The following is a 20628-nucleotide window of genomic DNA, read 5'->3' as shown; positions in this document are numbered from 1 at the left end:
CACTTCCATTTACCATTAGCTTATCCTTTCAACATATGATTAAATTTTCTCCAAAATCTCACAGCTGTCAATTTTGGATTTTTACCAGCTTTCTGCACTCAGTATAATGTGAACTCCACAGCTTTTAGGTATGGTTCAAACTCTGACACTTTTTGTTAAGTTAATGAGTAGGATTTTACTACTCTATCCTGTGAGGGGAATTACTTTGGATATTACATTTATACTTCTGGTCCCTCTACAGAAATTGTTCTCTGGACTGTGAGGAAAGACGCCTAGTCTAAAAAACCCTCCCTGCAGAAATCTCTAAGCAGCGAGTCAAAGTGTCATGGACAGGGACAGCAGATAGGTGGCACTCGGTGGCAGTGTGGATCGGCTACAAGGCATACCGAGACAGTCCATGCAGTTGAGATAACACTGTGTCCTGGCTGGTGCAGTGGTTATCGCACCTTTTCAGTACACATTTTCACTCATCGCTGCTGATTCTGTTTAATGTCCCACTGCAGCTGATAACAGTCATCCCCCTTCAATTTACATACAATGTTTCACAGCTGCAGGATCTGTGTGGCTTCAGTTCTTTCAAAGGAACAGACACCATGCGTTCAAATAATTCATAAGCCTGGCTGGGCAATGGATCCACTTTCTTCAGTGTGAATGCACAAATACAACTGACTTCCTGTAGGAATCTCTAAATAGAGATCAGGTGTATAATGAACAGGGAATGCGGGAAGGTGGTGCTTGGTGGGAGTGTGAACCAGCACTGAGGTGTAGCAAGATAGTCCGTTCAGTTGTGATAGCACTGTGTCCCAGATGGCGCAGTGGTTAACGCACTTTCCTAGTAAGCAGGAGATCCCCAGTTTGAATCCCAGTCCAGTACACATTTTCACTTGCAGCCACTGATTCCACTTAATGTCCCACTGCAGCTGATAATAGTCCACCCCCTTCAATTTACATATAATACTTTACAGCTGTGGGATCTGTGTGGTGTTGGTTCTTTTGAAGGAAAAGACACCATGCAGTCAAAATAATGTACAAAACCATTTTGACCACTCAGACATTCGAGCTATTAATCGCCGCAGCAAACTTTGTGTAATTACTAGTAATGCTGTTTTGTGTAAGTGCCAAATCTAGCATTGCAAACCACTGTTCAAGCTTCTCTGGCAGGAACACTGGTATTTGTGTTTACAGACAACTTCCATCATTTCAGTCATAAATATGCAGAACACACATAAACTTTAGTTAACAAGATTTATTCACTTGATTAATTACAATGGAGCTTGACAACAAAAGTAAACAGAGAACTGTAACCAGAGCTAAGTGTAAACATAACAAGGCATGTCAAACTGGTCAGCCAATGAATAAATAATAAAAATATGCATTCTTAGTAATTTCCCAAATTCAATGCCTCTCACACTGTCATTGTCCTGGCTTGTTGTCTGCATGTAAGATTTAATACAATTTCTCTTGTTCATCCAGGCAACATAAAAGTTGTCCATGGATCAAGATTTCCATCAGTGCTGCTTTAGAGTGTGATGGGCCATCTCTGTCTGAGGGAAGTACAGAACAAAGAAATGAAAGTAATGAGACAAGTGAATGTGATATATGTTCAGATATGGCTGGCTCTTGAAGTGACAAAACTGCCTCCATTATTGGGTACTGTTAAATCTCTAAAGTAGAGGCAGACTAATTGCTAGTAAAAACCATTAGTTAAAAGGGTAGACCAGTCAGCTTTGTTTATAAACATACCAGAGACAGGTAGAAAATGCAAGATTTTTAGTAGTTTTTTGTTATAAAACATTGTCTTCATAGGCTCTGGCAGAAATATGACTACTGCTTCACCTGTGTGAAATTTTATAGAATTCTAGGGGGAAAGAATTGATTTTAGTCACCAAATGATGCAAGAACAAACTAAATATTCCTCCACAGTATTTGTCTCAACAACTATTTGTATCATCAAGAATGTCCAGTGAAAAAAAGATGTGAAGATGACGTTGTAGGTGTATTTCAAATCACAACCTACTGAAAAAAGGACCACAGGCTTTTACTTTTCACAGCTATAGGGCAGCTTAAGTTATTACACTGTTTACAGCAGAATAAAGAATGCAGCTGTTACTAACATTTGTAAATTTTGTATATTTCTGCTGGGATTTTTAGCACTTACAATATGAGATTACTAAATAATTTAAGTAAAGTCTTATTCCTGGGATATGTTGTCAACAAACTGAAAAATTATTATTTATGTTTATCATTTGACTAGAAACAATACTTTATCTGACATAGAAGGACAGATGAAAGCAAAACAGCATGTACAGAGAATAATAAGATATTAATGGAGAAAAATTTTTAGGAATGATAAGTCATCCACAGAGAATGACATTTTTGTTGTGAAACACTTTTTCTATTTCACTTCTAAAAAGAACAAAATCAAGGAGTATTACATCAAGTGAACACAATATCCAAGATTTACCAGAGTTGAGAGTTATTTGTGCTCACATATCAGCCTTGAAGTATCCTGGTATTGCACCATGCCAGAACCAGAGGTTATAGCACATAGCAGATAGTACTATATCCAGCAGTTTTGTAAGAGTGATAAGAATAAATTGATAGTGAGCTTGTAAAATTGCCTTGTACCTGTGGTGTTCTGCAGCTTGCTAATACTGAAAATATGTCAGTTCAGTACACATACACTACTTTAAGCTGCTTAATGGAGTGTACATTTTTTTATGTTATTACATGACTAGTATTGGGCACATGTCCATCTTCAGCACCATTTGCAAGCAGAGAACAAATTACATTTTACAGTAAATTTATCTCTAGCATACAGCATATATATTGGTTTTTTAGCATATGCCAATATATTTGGCAGGTAATTCTTCAGTTATATTGTTGTGGTAAACAAAAAATAAATTTTTGACACTGTGGAATTAGTAATGGTGATATGCTGTACAGTCATATATTGTGAATGATTTTTGACACCTTAGATTATGTAATTTAATTTCTAATTTGTTTTATCTGTAATATTAGAATATCAGAAGCAAATTACTTTATTTCTAGAAAAGCAAGTTCACAGGATTACTGCTGATTTTTGTTTGTTTTTAGTTCGGTCTGTTTGTTCAAAATAATGTCAGGATGTTCTTCAAAAACTTTGGTAAGACATAATGCAGTGGCTATCAATCATACACCCCACTAAATATGTCATCACCCCCCCCCCCCTCCCCACCACTTTTGTGTGAGCTCAAATCACAAAGTACCAAAATATAATGGATATGAAATGAAATGATTACATAAGCTCAGTCATGGGCAAAGCAGATGGTAGACATCATTTTATTGGTAGAATACTGGAGAAGAGTCAGTCTACAAAGGAGATTGCTTACAAATCACTCATGTGAACTATTCTAGAATATTGGTCAAATGTGTGGGACCCATTTGAAATATGACTAACAGGGGCTATTGAATGTATGTAGAGAAGGGCAGGGTTGTTTGCTTCATGGGGGAGTGTCACAGACATGTTGAAAGAACTGAACTGGCAGATTTTTGAAGATAGACATAAACTACGTGGAAAAAATCTACTAACAAAATTTCAATAGATATATTTAAATGATGATTCTAGGAATATACTACAACCACTTTGTATCACTGACATCTTGAAGATAAGATTGGAATAATTACTACACACACAGAGGCATACAATCATGCTTCCTATGCTCCACACATGAACGAAATGGGAAGAAACCTTAATAACTGGTACAATGGGATGTACCCTCTGCCATGCATCTTACAATGGTTTGTATAGTGTAGATGTAGATGTTGTGATGCAGAAACAGTGACTTACAGTAGTGCTCCAAGTAACCTGGAAATGAACTTCAATCTCAAAGTATATGGTGCAGTAATCAGTATTTTTGCTTTGCAAAATAAGAATACTAGATGACAATATTTTTCATTTGCACTTTATGCGTGAGTCTGGTAGTCTTGTGGTGAAGCGTATTTATTTGTAAAAACCTACATTGCAGTCCACATGATGGCTGTTATAAAGTGGAGAATGTGTTCCTGATCATGACCTTCTTGTGTATATTCCATTCTTTGAATTGCAATGTAAATATTTTGCCTATATGTTTTAATCTTTGTTCTTATCTAGAACATTGCAAAGTGTAAATAATTTCATCTTTGTTCTTGTTTCATATAAATGGTATTCTGTGAGCTCACATCTGTTTGTTATTGCTTATGAATATGTGTGTGAACTACTTGAATTCAGTGCACTATAAGTATATTGCTTATATTCTACATTATTTTTGTCCCTATCCATTTGTCATACTCTCTAATTTAATGGAGTTACCAAAATTTTCGTTGACTGCTGCTTAAATGTACTGTTTGTAATATTTGTTAATAATAAGTCCAAAGCATTAGTATAACTACTGTTGCATTTTTAGGATTTGCAAGGAAGAATGCTCTAGGCACCAAGATTACAAAGCATTCTCATCTATATTTGCATCAATACTCTGCAAGCAACTGCCACACCATTCAAAACAGAATTACATACTCATTCCTTGACAAGATGTAAGGAAGTTCAATACCAGTGCTGTGAAAACCTGCCATGAAATGTGAGAAAGTACGGAAAACAGATGCAAAGAAAAATAACATAGAATATGAGCAATGTACTTTCAACTCATTTAAACTGAGCATTTCACACTCAAATTCATAAGCAATAACATATGCATGTAAGTCCACAGAACACCATGAAACAAAAGGACTTCTGTTTTATATGAAACAAAAACAAATGTGGAATCATTTATCCCAATGAATATTACAGATGTGAGAAGAAAACATTCAGAAAATGAGAAACATAAAACATATTTACAATGTAATTTAAAGAATGCAATGCACAAGAGAAGTCATAATAAAAAGCACACTGTGAAGAAACCAACTCATGTTAATTATGAAATGAAAACAAACATGGAGGCTAAAAATCTGCCAATGAGAAAGGGAGATGATAGACTGCAGTGCTCCAAGTGGTCTTGCAGTAAACCAAGGTCATATTACCATAATTCCCTATATGAGTTTCACCTCCCTGCATCAAATGGTGACTATTTCAGAGACCTTAGTCAGAAGTTCCCAGTTTTGCATATGGTGAACCTGAATTCATTAGCCGGGGGTGAACAATAGCTGGTATATTATTGTACCACAAGTTGTTGTTATCGTTTCAATTGGACCACATGATAGTGTGGTCTATGGCACCCAAACAAACACTAATATACATAAAATTACATAGAAATATACTTGTGAACTTGAGAAAGTGATCCATGGGTCACCAAAAGGACTGTGTGACAAAGGTACTAAGCATTGAGTCAGGCTTGCCTAGATAAACATGAATTTGATAGTTGGTTGTCCAGTCTTTGCAGAGAACCTCACAGTTTTTTCCAATTTGCTACACACAGCTGCAGAACTGAAGATGCAAGCAACAAATGTGGGATTCCAGATCCCCTTCAAGAAAATTGGATTTAATGCAAATATCAAGTCACAACTCAGTTTACTAGAGGTAGAAGAATAGGGAATCAAATGGACAGAGAAATTTAAATACATAGGAGGGCAGATAGAGCTGAACACATATGAGAAAGATGTTTTGCATCATCAGTCAAAAAAATGGAAACAGTATACCAAGAAAACATCAATCAATGCTGAGATACAACATTAGTGCACAGTAATATAATCAGGTGCCTCATACGCCACAGAACACCTTGTTATGAACAAAAAGGTCTGCTGAAAAATTAGAAATAAGAAAAGGTAGATATTGAACAAAATCCTAAGCCTGGTCAAAGAAACAATGGCACAGCCATGAACTCTATACACATGTGGAAAAGATCCCAGACACCATTCATAGGAGGATTATCTTCTACCCCTACATTTCCCAAATGAGTCAAAGAAGACTGAGCAATTGTACCCTCCATTACTTCTCAACAGGAATACCCAGGAGATGTGATTCACCAGGTACAAAAAGACTTGCAAGAAGAAGGGACAACACTGGAAGCTATCCATAAACACATTCTATTCAGAAATAAACTTCATGAGCACATTATTGCCAAGAAAATCCAAATCTAAAAACTGACAAAACACAGTCTGAAGTGAGAAAGGAACAGCAAAGGAAACAAATGTAGAAATACTAGGTTAATGTTAAAGCCCAGGTGCAAAGGAAAGAAAAAAACGCAGTTGATATAATGTAGGTATTTGTCATGTCTTCATGATTTGATTGGTTGAGCTATGATTCCCATTCTTTGAGAACACAACATTCCACCATCAGCATACAGTGTGTGCAGCAAAAGTGAATGTTTGAAGTGAAGAGAGCAGTCTGCATTATGTTTTTCCTGGCAGCATTTTATGAGAAGTTGCATTTGCTGAGTAGCAGTGTTTCCCATGCACATTCTCTCTGTATTATAGTTAATTTTCAGAGACTTAACCCCTTTTTTGTTAGCTTTTCCAGAATTCCAACATAACCTATAGATTGTGTGTCTGCAGATAATGGGTTCATTATTCTTCTCAAGTTTCATCTTCCAGGTATTTCCCAGGAAGCTTCCAATGACAATTCAAAAATTTTATTTCATATTTTTAAATATATGACCGTAAGCCTACTCTCCACAGTTTTAAATTTGTGATTTCAGTTGCACTGATAAAGGTTACAAAATCTGTTCCTGATGATGAAAAATCATGGATCGGGATCCCTTTATAAAATACTTGCTATGCCCTGTGGTGTTACCCATAGCTAAACAATTAACTATTAAAAATGCCTGGATACATATTTATTCCAATCTTCTGTCAGTTAATTTTCTCCTTCCTCCTCACTCTGTCCATCTCCTCCTCTTCCCTCTCTGTATTTCTTCCTCCACCTCTGTCTGTCCCTCTCCACCTTGCCCTTTTGAAAGGGCAAGGTGGAGAGGGACATCTTCTCCTCCCCCTTCCTTCTCCATGTTAGCATCCCTGCCTCAATAGAAGACTGGTGGTTTCTGGCCCCACAGCATTTTTTTCTAGATTGTAACTATTATGTGCGCCAAACTTGGTTGAAATTAGTCCAGGGGCTTAGGATCAGCTTTATAGCCATGGGTTTGCCCACTTACACACATGTTGAATATATTTCAAATGAATTTAACATATTTCACACCTATTTGTACATATGTTTCACCTGTATCTCTAGCAAATTTCACCCTGCAGTTTCGTTATCATGCAGCTCAGTGTTTATGACAATATATCTCCTGAACTGATGTCATAAAATGATGTAATTTTGCAGGTACATCCAGTGGTATATGTTGCTATTGTCTGCAGATTGTGTTGTGAATAGAGTTAGTACTAAAGAAGTAATAAATTAAAATGACATGCATGATGTGGCAGCTTTTCATGTTTTTCAGTATTTGACATCATATCTCCTGAACTGTGTGTTTTACAATGATATATTTTTGTAGGTATATTCAGTGACATATTTGGATGCTTTCTATATAATTTGTTGTGAATGAAATTAGTAACAACAAAGAAAGAAATTTAAACATCATGCATGATGTGGCAGCTTTTCACTCATTTCAGTATTTATGACATCATAACCCCTGACATATGTGCTGTACAATGATATAATTTTGTTGATACATTTAGCAGTATGTATAAATACTGTCTAAAAAACATATCATGAATACAGTTGGTAGTAAAGATGTAATAAATTAAAATGCTATGATCCATCCAGCAGTGTTACTGCATGAACAGTGAAAATGTAGTAAGTGATAAACTTTTTCCTTTCATCATCTTACTGAGTTGGCAGTGTGAAGAAGTTTTGTGTAAGTTTGACCTTATGTGTAAATACTGGATGAGTAAAGTATGGGTATTCATGTGTCATGGGCTTCACAATTTTTTCACCTGCATCACCATCCCTGTCATGTGTAGGTATTTGTAAGGTAATCTATATGTTAATTCAGGGTATAAGCTATCGCCATTCCAGATTTCATCCAAATCTGTCTAAGATTAAAGAAGTAACACGTACACACACAAATATTTGCATTTACAATATATATATAACATTGGTTATAAAAGTTTTTTTAATATTTCTGTCACAGAGAGAAAATAATTTTAAAAAGCTCTGGATCTGAAAGAAAATTCTTATGTGGAGCAGAATTAAAAGGATGTCATTAAGAATAACAGCAATACCACTGACATACATTTCTTTTTTCAGAAGACAATGTTGATTCTGGGAAAAAGAAACACAAGAAACAAAAGGGGAGTAAGAAGGATGCCAAAAAGGGTGGAAAGGATAAAACAGAAAGTGATAAGGAAGCTGCAATGTCACAAGAGGAAGCAGCTGTTGTAATACAGAAACGTAAGTCCACAAGTATTCAGAATTAACACTTATACTAACATTACTTAAAAACTAAAATCATACATTCATATTCATCAACCAGTTCCTTCCCTTTTGCGCTTACTCTTCTTTTACTCATTTCATCACATATTTTAGGCTGAGTGAGCTGTTATCCTGTTATTCAATACATATCACTTTTCTCTACCATACCAAGCAACTGGGATTGCTTTAAGGCAGTTTGATCACTGATGAGCAACTGAAGCAGTGACAACTTCCATGCTGGAACAATACCTTGTACTGGCTGTGACTAATCTTGTGACTATTCATTATATTATTGTGTCAATATTTTAGCTTTGTCTTTGTCAATCATTGTTCCATGGACAAGGTGTGCTGGTGCACAATAATTGCCTTATTGTAGTTGGCTTTATATTTGCTATTTAATTAAAACTCTGAAGTACAGTGCTATGGTGATGTACATTATTTGTTCTTAATATCTGAATGCTACTTGCCCATTTACTATGACTTCTAAATGATTTTCTGTCATAATTTATAATACACGTGCTAAAATTGCTCTCGAGTTTTGAGTTTTATATAGTGAAATAAGATGAATCTGTTTTTAATTTAACAAGTTTTTTATGCTGTAATGAGAAAGTCAAAATAACATATGTTTGTTCCTTACCATTTTTTCTGTTCAATCTGCCATTTTTATATCTTCATTGAAAAAATACTTTTTGGCCTCAAAAGTTTAATTGTGGCATTTACTTGCACTTATACTACTATGGTCAGCCACTGCAGGATCCACTTCTGTTATGAGGATGATTAGCTGTATAATTTTTCCCATATTTTAATTCTGCTTTAATGTTTTGAGAGATTATACTATTACATGTGTAAAGAGATCCATAAACAATTTTCTGTATTACTGACACAAAAGTAATAAGTCATCCTTTCAACAGAATTCCGTGGATACCAAGTTAGAAAACAGATGGGGCAAAAGGAGAAAAGCAAACCAGGTAAGGAAACAAAAGTTTATTCCAAACACACAGTTTTGTTATTTATCATGACACCCTCCTGAAAGTAAAAAATAAATAAAAAAGATATTCAAGTAACTTTTCTCTTAGATAGCAGACACTGAAATTATTAAAACCATCTGAGGTAGGGGCCTATTTGTTCAATAATATTTTGGTTTGGCAAATCTGTTGGCCTATAGCTTTTAATGGTTATGGACAAAGCAATGCATTTTTCCCATAGCAAACAATAGTTTGTGAATTGCATTATTTAAGGTGGAGATTGAAGAGGAATTCCAGCTTATGCACAACACTGTTCCATAGTTTTGTTTTTGCCCAGGCATGTTGCAGCACTTTTTGTGCAATCTTCAACGGATTTATTTGTTTATTTCCTTTCCACAAAATTGTTGGTACACACTAACCTCTAAGGAAACCTTTGGTACACCTCACATGAGGCTAGTAGTTGTTTATGCTGGTAACATTGTATCTACTACACAGTCTCCAGCTACAAACAGCAAAATGTTTTTTATTTTTCTGTTCATTGTCATTTCCAAATGAGAATCACTAAATGGTGAGTTATTTAGTATGTTACTTATAGTTTTTGATGTGGTGTTTTTTTCTTTTGTTTGTGTTGAGGTAGCATGTTTATTTTTTTTTGTAGGATAATTGCACATGCATATCAGCTCTTTAAGTGTTTGTCTTGAATCTCAGTGTTGTACGTTGCTCCACCATGTCAAAAGACATTACTGAGGAAAACTGTTATTTGATTACATGTTAATCTGACCCAAAATCTGAACTAACAGCACAACCCCCTAATGAGGCAGTTCCCTATGAGGCAATTAGTAATTGAATAAGTGTTTGGTGGAGCTCTTATGCAGCTACACTGTTTAATGTTCCAAGTGGGTCATTACTGTGTGGCAGCACTCGAATGTAGCAACAGAGCGATGCAATGAAAGTTTATTTTATTACTGATGAGCAACTCATCAGGGCAGGGTAAAATGTATGTATCTATCACAGACTGTGCATTTATCATGACACTGAAGTTGCAACAGCGAAGCTTACCTATCAGTTTCTGAATGACGACAAGTGATGTAGTCCAGTCACTGGAAGAAATAGGCCAAATGACATCAACTACAAATGGTGTAATTTGGTCTTGACAGTCACACAATGTGACAGGCACCTTCCATGCCCAAAAAAATGAGAGTGGTCAGACTCTTTCTTGGTAATGTGTGCATGAAGACCAGAAGCACAGCTGAGCCCAGGGGAAAACTGTAATGAAAACTTGGAGCAGAGAGACTCCAGTTGCTGATATGGAACTTGATCTGACACTAAATTTACCTCATCGGCAATGCAGAAACTGAAAGCATTAAATGCATCTAACCTGAACAGGTCTGTGGTATGGAATGATCCACAACAAGGAAGGTGAGAGGGCAAACAACAGATTTGTAAGATACAGGAGTGGAGAACTGGCCTAGGTTTGGAATCTGCTGTTTATTGTAGCTAGCCAGTTTCTGTGAAACCTATGTGAGGGGAGGGGAGGGGAGGGGAGACCATGTCTATGTACATTTGTGCATTTACTAAAGTCATTGCATCTCCTATGTCCATTTTCACTTTTAGTGTTTATTAAACCAACACAAATCAATAAAAAGTTTGTTCAGGAAGACAGTCATTTTGAGATACAGTTTATGTCCATCAGTATTACTGGGTCTACCACATTTTAAGAGGAATTATAAACCAATGCAATATGGACTTTCTTTCAAAACTTCCTGCAATCAGTCCAATGTTTAGGGCATGCAGCATGCTCATGTTGGACAAAGGAATACAAGCAAAATGGAAGGGGGTCTCGTGGCCACTGTTATGATACAGCCTGTTGCTGCTGTGGTCATAACCAATGCTGCCCCATGTGACACTGAGCTGAATGTTGTACTGCTGCAACAGGTTGCCCATCATCGTGATCACTTGCATTGTGCCTAATGGGGATTGACTGAGTGATTTCCAATACCTTCCCCCACGCAGGAATCTGATCGCCTGCAGTCCATGACACTTCAAAGGACTGTACTATATTGATCACATCCATAAGTGTCATATCCTCACAAGAAGTGCTTTTTCACATACTTCCCCATTTGGGGCCAGATGAATAATAAAATCATGCACCATATGATCAGTGTAGGATTTATGGTGGGTAGTAATGACAAATTTATGAAGACCCAGCCTGTGTAATTCTGCAGACCTTGCCTTTTAAGATTGGTTTGGGAATTTCTGACAATGGTAAAATTCTACACCCATCACAATGACATGCCTTCTTTCACAGTAATAGGTTGAGAGAAGTTTGCACATTTCATCAAATGAAATGCTAGTTGCTTCTGGCAAAGATGCAAGTTGGCACAACTGATACAAGTGCAGCAAAAACCAGGAAATGCAGAAAGTCCTATACAGGTTTGCATCACCCACATGAAAAACCTGGAAATTTTGGCATAACAATGTCTCATTGGAGTCCCAATCTTCAGCCAATTCATAATATGCCAGTAAGGGTGATGGTTGCACTGATGGAAGAGTAACATGCTGCAAATATGCAGATACCACTTGACTGAGAGTGATGCTGGGAGCCTGCTGTTGTACCATGAAAGCTTGCTATTGAGCAGAGATATGTTGGAGTATTTCTTCCACCAAGATGTTCATTGGGTGACTTAGCACTGCCACTAATATCCAGGGAAAATATAACCCTCACTCATCACCAAGTTTTTTCTAGCAAGAACAAACATGATTTATGGGACTTAGTACTTTACAGAGCCAATGTAAGATACAGTGAAGTACAGGTAGCATGTAGCACTGAACACATTGAATGGACAAGTGTAACACAGTTTACAGAATAGACTGAGCATGTACTTGCCATCACTTCAATAATACTGTTTCTTTAGTGACTCACCAGAGTGCACCAGAGGGAGCCACAGATGGTGTCTATAAGCAGGTCTGTGTACTGCACAGACATGTGATCTCTGAAATCCTGCTTGTATCATAAGCAAAAGTACATCAGAACACAGATGGCAAGCCAATACTAAACAAAGAAGGGAAAGCTGAAAGGTGGAAGGAATATGTAGAAGGGTCTACAATGGAAATGAATTTGAAGACAATATTGTAGAAAGGAAAGAATTAGATGAAGCTGAGATGAGAGATATGACAATCCACACAGAATTTGACAAAGCCTGCAAGACTTAAGTTGAAACATGGCCCCTGAAGTAGATGATATTCCCTCAAAATTATTGAGATCCTTCGGAGAGCCAGCCATGGCAAAACTATTCCACCTAGTGCACCAGATATATGAGACAGGTGGAATACCCTCAGACTGCAAGAAGAATGTAATGATTCCAGTTCCAGAGAATGCAGATGCTAACAGGTGTGAATATTATTGAACTGTCAGATGAATAGGTTAAGTTGCAACATACTGAAATGAATTATTTACAGAAGAATGGAAAAACTGGTAGAAGCTGATCTTGGGGAAGTTCATTTTGAGTTCTAGAGAAGTGAGAACACACAGGGCAATATTGGTTCCATGATTTATCTTAGAAGATAAATTAAAGAAAGATGGACTTACATGTACAGCATTTTTAGAGTCAGACAAAGCCTTTGCCAGTTTTAGCTGTAATACACTCTTTTAAATTTTGGAGGTAACAGAGATAAAACACAGAGAGTGAAAGGCACAAAAACCAGACTGCTGTTATAAAAATTGAAGAACATGTAAGGAAAGTAGCATTTGAGAAGAGAGTGTGACACTGTTGTAGCCTATCACCTATGTTATTCAACCTGTACAGTGAGCAAAGAGTAAAGATAACCAAAGAAAAATTTGGAGAAGGAATTAAAGTTCAGGAAGAACAAACAAAAACTTTAGGGTTTGCTGATGACATGGCAGTTCTGTCAAAGTCATTGAGAAATTGGAAGAGCAGCTGAGTGGAACCTATAGTTTCTTGAAAAGCAGTTATAAGATGAGCATCAACAAGAGTAAAACAAAGACACTGGAATGTAGGGTAATGGACTGAAGTAAGATTTTCAACAAATTAGATAAAGAGGCAGTAGTGTTGCATGTCAGAAGGGAAGTTGAAACATTTAGCTCTGGAAAGGAGCCTGTAGGAGAATTGTGTCTTAGATTTGCAAGAATAAGAGACCATGCGCTTGATAGATATATACCTAACAGAACAGTTCATGGTGGCAGGGACCCCTCATGGTATAGCCACTGTAAAGAAATCTCTAAAGGAACCAAGACTACTTCACAATAACTGTAAAAAATAGGACTGTAGATAGGGAGTGCTATATGAAGCATGTTTGGCTGACAGGAGGACAATGTATGTAGCCTACAGTGGCTACAATAACAGAATATTATTGAAGAAACTCTCACAAAACCCAAAAGAATTCTGGTCATATGCAAAGGCTGTTAGTGTTACCAAGGTCAGTGTCCAGACACTAATGTATGAGACAGGGACTGAAAAGTAGAGCAGAAAACCAAAAGGAGGAATGCTAAACTCAATTTTCAAACATTTCTTTACAAACGAAAATCCAGGGCTATTGCCCCAGTTTAATTCTTGCACCACTACAGTGGTGCCAAAAACAGCTGAAATTGTACAAAGCTCCATGGCCTGAAAGAATCCCTATCACATTCAACATCAAATTTTCAGCTGAGTTAGCCCTCTTTTAACTGTCATCTACTGTAGATCCCTCAAACAAAAAAAGTGCCCAATAGTTGGAAGAAAGCACAGGTCACACACACATACTGTAGAATGTAGCTGGTCATTGCTGGTACATTTTTAGCTTTGTTATTGATTATATACAAGCAGTCTGGGTCAGTGAGAGTTGACATGTACACTGTGTGGATGGATGGTTATAGTATATGAGCACTGTGGTTTCACTAGTAAGTGCAATGTATTATTTTGTTTTGGTGTTAATAATATAAATATGTGTGATAAGTTTTTTTTAAAAAATGTGCTCAGTGACTGATTACACAAAAATCATGGGATACCTCCTAATATCATGTCTGCAGAGTGCAGCAACTTGACATGGTGTGGACTCAACAAGTCATTGGAAGTCTTCTGCAGAAATTTTGAGCCATTCTTCCTCCATAGCTGTCCATAATACTGCAAAAGTGTTACCAGTGCAGCATTTTATGCACAAACTGACTTCCAATTATGTCCCATAAATGTTTGGTGCATTTTATGTTGGACGATCTGAGTGGCCAAATCGCAAACAACTATGGCTCAATAACTTGGCACTTTGTCATCCATAAAAATTCCATCACTACTGCAAATGGTCTCCCAGTAGCTGAACATAACCATTTTCAGTCAATAATCAGTTCAGATGGACCAGTGAAGTCCATTACATGTAAACACAGCCACCACCAGCTTGTTGACAACTTTGGTCCAAGGCTTCATGTGGTCTGAGCCACACTCAGATCCTGCCATCAGCTCTTACCAACTGAAACTGGGGCTCATTGACCAGGCCATGGTTTTCCAGCTGTCTAGGGTCCAACCAATATGGTCACGAGCCCAAGAGAGGCACTTCAGGCAATGTCAGGCTGTTGACAAAGGCACTTGCATCAGTCTTGTGCTGCCATAGCCCATTAATGCCAAATTTTGCCACACTGTCCTAATGGATATGTTTGTCAAACATCCCACATTGCTTTCTGTGGCTATTTCATTCAGTGTTGCTTGTCTGTTAGCACTGACAACTCTTCACAAACACCACTGCTCTCAATTATTAAGTGAAGGCTGTTGACCACTGCATTGTCCATGATGAGAGGTAATGTATGAAATTTGGTATTGTCGGCACACTATTTAGACTGTGGATCTTGTATATTGAATTCCTTAACAATTTCCAAATTGGAATGCCCCATGCGTCTAGCTCCAACTACCATTCTGTGTTCAAAGTCTGTTAATGCTTGCTGTGTGGCCATAATCACATTTGAAACCTTTTCACAGGAATCATCTGAGCACAAATGGCAGCTTTGCCCATGCACTGCCCTTTTATGCCTTGAAAACATAATAGTACCACCATCCATATACATGCATGTCATAGTCCCTTGACTCTCATCACCACAGTGTATATGCAGAAATATATGTGCAGTCATGTGGTACTGTGAGGCCAACAATAGAACAAACTTTGAAAGATATTCATAGTATGGTCTAGCACACAAAACATGTATACTCAACTGCAGCAAGACTGTAATGAAAACATTTCAATTTCAGTAAACTAATACAGAACCTCACAGAACACATACAAATTATAACACCAATAATGGCCTGCCAGAAGTCTGCCCCAGCCACTAGCAAATTCATGTATATGAGGGTGGTTTCATAGGTCTGGTAAAAAAGCAAGAAAAAATATTTGTTTCATGGACAACTCACCTCACTTCTGAACATAGCCTCCTTCGAGGGATATACACTTGGTCCAGTGATTCCCCAGCTTTTTAATCCAGTCAAAAAACTAGATTGTGTCAAAATCTGCAAAATACTCATTGAGTGCAACTATCACTTTCTCATTTGATGAGAGTCAAGTTAGGGAACAGGAAGAAGTCTCTTGGAGTTAAGTCAGGTGAATAGGCTGGTTGAGGAACAATTTCAAAGCCCAATTCATGCACTTTCACCATTGCTATTGCTGATGTGTGGGATGGTGCATTATTGATGAAAGAGCCATCCTTGGTTTGAAATGATCCAACAATGAAGCATGTAGGGTATAGTTACATTTCTGCCTTCTTCCAAGTTGTCTATGAGGATTATTCTTTGGCAATGCTAAAGACAGTGGCTATCACCTAATCAGCTGACAAAACGATGTGCTGAATGCACTTTTTGTCAACTGTGAGTAGTCACAGCACCTACAGGGTTATTACAAATGATTGAAGTGATTTCACAGCTCTACAATAACTTTATTATTTGAGATATTTTCACAATGCTTTGCACACACATACAAAAACTCAAAAAGTTTTTTTAGGCATTCACAAATGTTCGATATGTGCCCCTTTAGTGATTCGGCAGACATCAAGCCAATAATCAAGTTCCTCCCACACTTGGCGCAGCATGTCCCCATCAATGAGTTCAAACGCATCGTTGATTCGAGCTCGCAGTTCTGGCACATTTCTTGGTAGAGGAGGTTTAAACACTGAATCTTTCACATAACCCCAAAGAAAGAAATCGCATGGGGTTAAGTCGGGAGAGCGTGGAAGCCATGACATGAATTGCTGATCATGATCTCCACCATGACCGATCCATCAGTTTTCCAATCTCCTGTTTAAGAAATGCCAAACATCATGATGGAAGTGCGGTGGAGCACCATCCTGTTGAAACATGAAGTCGATGCTGTCGGTCTCCAGTTGTGGCATCAGCCAATTTTCCAGAATGTCCAGATACATGTGTCCTGTAATGTTTTTTTCACAGAAGAAAAAGGGGCTGTAAACTTTAAACCATGAGATTGCACAAAACACGTTAACTTTTGGTGAATTGCGAATTTGCTGCACGAATGCGTGAGGATTCTCTACCGCCCAGATTTACACATTGTGTCTGTTCACTTCACCATTAAGAAAAAATGTTGCTTCATCTCTGAAAACAAGTTTCGCACTGAACGCATCCTCTTCCATGAGCTGTTGCAAACACGCCGAAAATTCAAAGCATTTGACTTTGTCATCGGGTGTCAGGGCTTGTAGCAATTGTAAATGGTAAGGCTTCTGCTTTAGCCTTTTCCGTAAGATTTTCCAAACCGTCAGCTGTGGTATGTTTAGCTCCCTGCTTGCTTTATTCGTCGACATTCGCGGGCTATGCATGAAACTTGCCCGCACGCGTTCAACCATTTCTTCGCTCACTGCAGGCCGATCTGTTGACTTCCCCTTACAGAGGCATCCAGAAGCTTTAAACTGCGCATACCATCACCGAATGGAGTTAGCAGTTGGTGGATCTTTGTTGAACTTCGTCCTGAAGTGTCGTTGCACTGTTATGACTGACTGATGTGAGTGCATTTCAAGCACGACATATGCTTTCCCGGCTCCTGTCGCCATTTTGTCTCACTGCGCTCTCAAGCGCTCTGGCGGCAGAAACCTGAAGTGCAGCTTCAGCCGAACAAAACTTTATGAGTTTTTCTATGTATCTGTAGTGTGTCATGACCATATGTCAATTAATGGAGCTACAGTGAATTTATGAAATCATTTCAATCATTTGTAATAGCCCTGCATATCACACAAAGCTTCTTCATAGCCAATTCTCTGTGCAGGCTATTATGCACTCACTCACTTGAGATGCCTATGATCTCAGCAATCTCATGAATCTTTATTCAGTAATCTTGCATTACCACGCCATGGATTTTCTCAATTGTTTCCTCTGTGGTAACCTCAACTGCACATTCAGAACATGAGCAAACAAACAATGGAAGCTCCACATTGGAACATCAATAATATAAGGAAAAGGATAGATCGCTACTCACTGTAAAGATGACATGTTGAGTTGCAGGCAGGCACAATGAGCAGTCAGAGTTGCCGCAGGTGGTGGTCAGGTTGCGTGAGGTGTGCTGGATTGTGTGAGTGAATGTAAGTGTGTTTTCTTTACTGAAGAAGGTTTTGGCCAAAAGCAATGGGTTGTGCCTGTCTGCAATTCAACATGTCAAATTGAGAACACATTTCTTTTATTACCTGTTATCCAATACATAGCTGCTTCACAGTAATAAATAAATTACTGTGAATCTCTTTTAATATAAACTAATTGTTGTCTTTTGTTAAAGCAGATAAATTACAAGAGGAGACAGCACTCTTCATAAGGCAGTACTGCAGAAAATGGAAGGCCAAGTCAATGTTCCAGGTTCTTCTTCTATATCGAGCGGCAAAACATCAAGACCTAGTGTATTTCTCCCAACAGGTCAGTACATTATTTTTTTTTATATTTTCATTTAGTTAGTAGGTAGAAAAACTGTTATTTACAAAACATAAATAGACAAATATACAATGTAGAGGGTTTTTATGACAGATCTGCCCCTAGCAACTCAGCCAGTTGGGCGTTATCTACAAAGTCTTAAAGCATTGCAGGATATCTCTGCTGAGGGCAATTTTCAGTTATGTGTACCATTGTGTCTTCATGAATCCACTATCACAGAAAGGAGAATTGAGAAGCTGTCAATTATACTTTAGGTCATTCCATTTGGTATGGCCTGTACTTAGTTGGACAATTCTAGTCTTGACGTCTGTCTTCAAACTGAACATATCTAGTTTATTTGAATGATTTGTGATACCTTTATGATCAATTGGGGCTAGTTATGAATCTGGCACAACATTTCCTTCATGTTAAAATTATCTTTTGACATTTCTGTACTGGTTTTCAAAACATAAACCTTTTTGGAGAATGTTTTCTAGCACCTCAAGGACTGGAAGTCACTGTGGACAGTTTGGGGTAACATACTTTCTCAGTTCTTGTAAATGGAAATGAGAAGTGTTACATCATTATCTCCCTGGCTAAATGTTACCAAAATGGTATTTCACTATTCCCACATCTGTGCAGTATGTTGATTAAAATTTCATCCTAAGGCCAGCTTACTTTTAGTTCAGTAAAAAGTCATGCCTATAGATGAAGCAGGCTTTGAGTACATGGTATCTGTTGGGTGTGTCCAGTTACTGGAAATTTTCAGGAAGAGACTGCAACCAAACATGCCAGATAATTTGCACCTGCATTGTGTCACCACCCTTTGTACTCTGAACATGAGGAGACTTGGACATGAGAAGATTGTAGGAATGTTTTGACAGGTGAACACCACATCATTTTTCAAGGTACAAATGAATGAGAGATCACTGTGCTTGGAAACTTAAAGCCTGAGTGGTTGAGGATATACAAATCACAAAAAAAGATGGTGTATGCAGAAAGACAACATGCACCATAAGCAAACAATTAGTGCCACCACACAACCAGAGATATCCTAGGAGAACTATTATCATTAATGAAATATTTACCAACAGTGGGTTATCAAATAGTGTTAACTCTGTGCCCCTGTTGTTTGACTAGGAAGAGAGAGCAGGATTCCATGCAACATTTAAGCAAAACCCTTTGTCTCTATTATAACATCACTTACAATATTATGAAAAGGATAGTTGCTACTCTCACCATGTAGCAGAGATGCTGCATCACAGATAAAGACAACAGAAGACTGTCACAAAATGAGCTTTCAGCCAACAAGGCCTTTGTTGAAAAAAGACAACACACACACACACACACACACACACACACACACACACACACACACACACACACACACACAGAGAGAGAGAGAGAGAGAGAGAGAGAGAGAGAGAGAGAGAGAGAGAGAGAGAGATAGGGTGTTCCATTTATTTTGAACATCATAAATAACTGTTTGTCCAGATGCAAATTACAAAATGTTTTAAGCAAATATTCTTTAGCCATCAGGGGGACATCATTCAGCATGATCACCTTTGTTGTAGCTTTGTTTTTTACAAAGATGTGAACAGCGGTACGACTTTTTTAAATGGCACCCTATATTTTTGATTCAGTAATTCATTTCCTCTCTTAAAGACCTATTCATAAAAGTGTCACAGTGTACCTTTCACTGAAACACAATGTTATTAATTACATAACACAACATTGACTTTGAGCTGGACACTTGCTGGAGTTGTCAGAAAACAAATGAAAACCAAGTAAAAACATAACACAAAACTGACTTTGACTCTCCTGCACTATTGCCCAGGAGCAGAACATTCAAAGGTGTTCAAAGTGGTGATGCTGGACAATAATACATGGTGCACTCATTGAATGAAAAAATTATTTGCTGCTTCCAGTGTTGCCTGCTGAAGAGAATTACAAGCAAGCATGATACGTTCCTGCATGTCCTTTGGAGTTGTTGGAATATCGTGATAGACAACATCTTTAATGCATCCCCAAAGAAAAAAGTCCAGAGGATTTAAATCAGGGGACCTATCAGACCAAGTAACTGTACCTCCTCGAACAATCCATCTGGCTGGATGCCTTCGGTTCAGAACAGGATGTGCATGCAAGGCATTATGTGCTGGGCATCCATAGTGTATATACCACATAAGCATTCTGGTTCTTTGTGGCACTTCATCAAGAAGAGGAGAAATAATTTGTCTGAGGAAGTTGGCATACACTGTGCCATTTAGACTATCATTGATGAAATAAGAGTCAATAATTGTAGTACCAAGCATCCCACATCAGATGTTAACTCTCCGTTGATACTGATGCTCCACTGTCTAAGCCATCGTGGGTTGTCGCTGGAACAATAATGCATATTCCTTGCACTTACCTGTCCTTTGTTTGAGGAGGA

General features: G+C 37.8%; 1 protein-coding gene across 3 annotated transcripts in view; it reads left to right on the top strand.

The window, feature by feature from the left end:
• LOC126161547 (neither inactivation nor afterpotential protein C) overlaps positions 1 to 20628 on the top strand; it is a 388525-nt gene that overhangs the window by 312648 nt on the left and 55249 nt on the right. For 2 of the 3 annotated variants that reach the window (XM_049917478.1, XM_049917479.1), the window contains exons 20-22: positions 8198 to 8341; positions 9274 to 9330; positions 18070 to 18203. In XM_049917478.1, the coding sequence (XP_049773435.1) occupies positions 8198 to 8341; positions 9274 to 9330; positions 18070 to 18203 (335 nt within the window). The remainder of the gene's footprint in view (positions 1 to 8197; positions 8342 to 9273; positions 9331 to 18069; positions 18204 to 20628) is intronic. The other variant, XM_049917480.1, reaches the window with a different exon arrangement.

Source organism: Schistocerca cancellata, chromosome 2 (assembly GCF_023864275.1).
Source record: "Schistocerca cancellata isolate TAMUIC-IGC-003103 chromosome 2, iqSchCanc2.1, whole genome shotgun sequence".
NCBI lineage: Eukaryota > Metazoa > Arthropoda > Insecta > Orthoptera > Acrididae > Schistocerca > Schistocerca cancellata.
The sequence above is the reverse complement of the archived record's forward strand: the minus strand, read 5'-3'. Positions and strand labels throughout refer to the sequence as shown.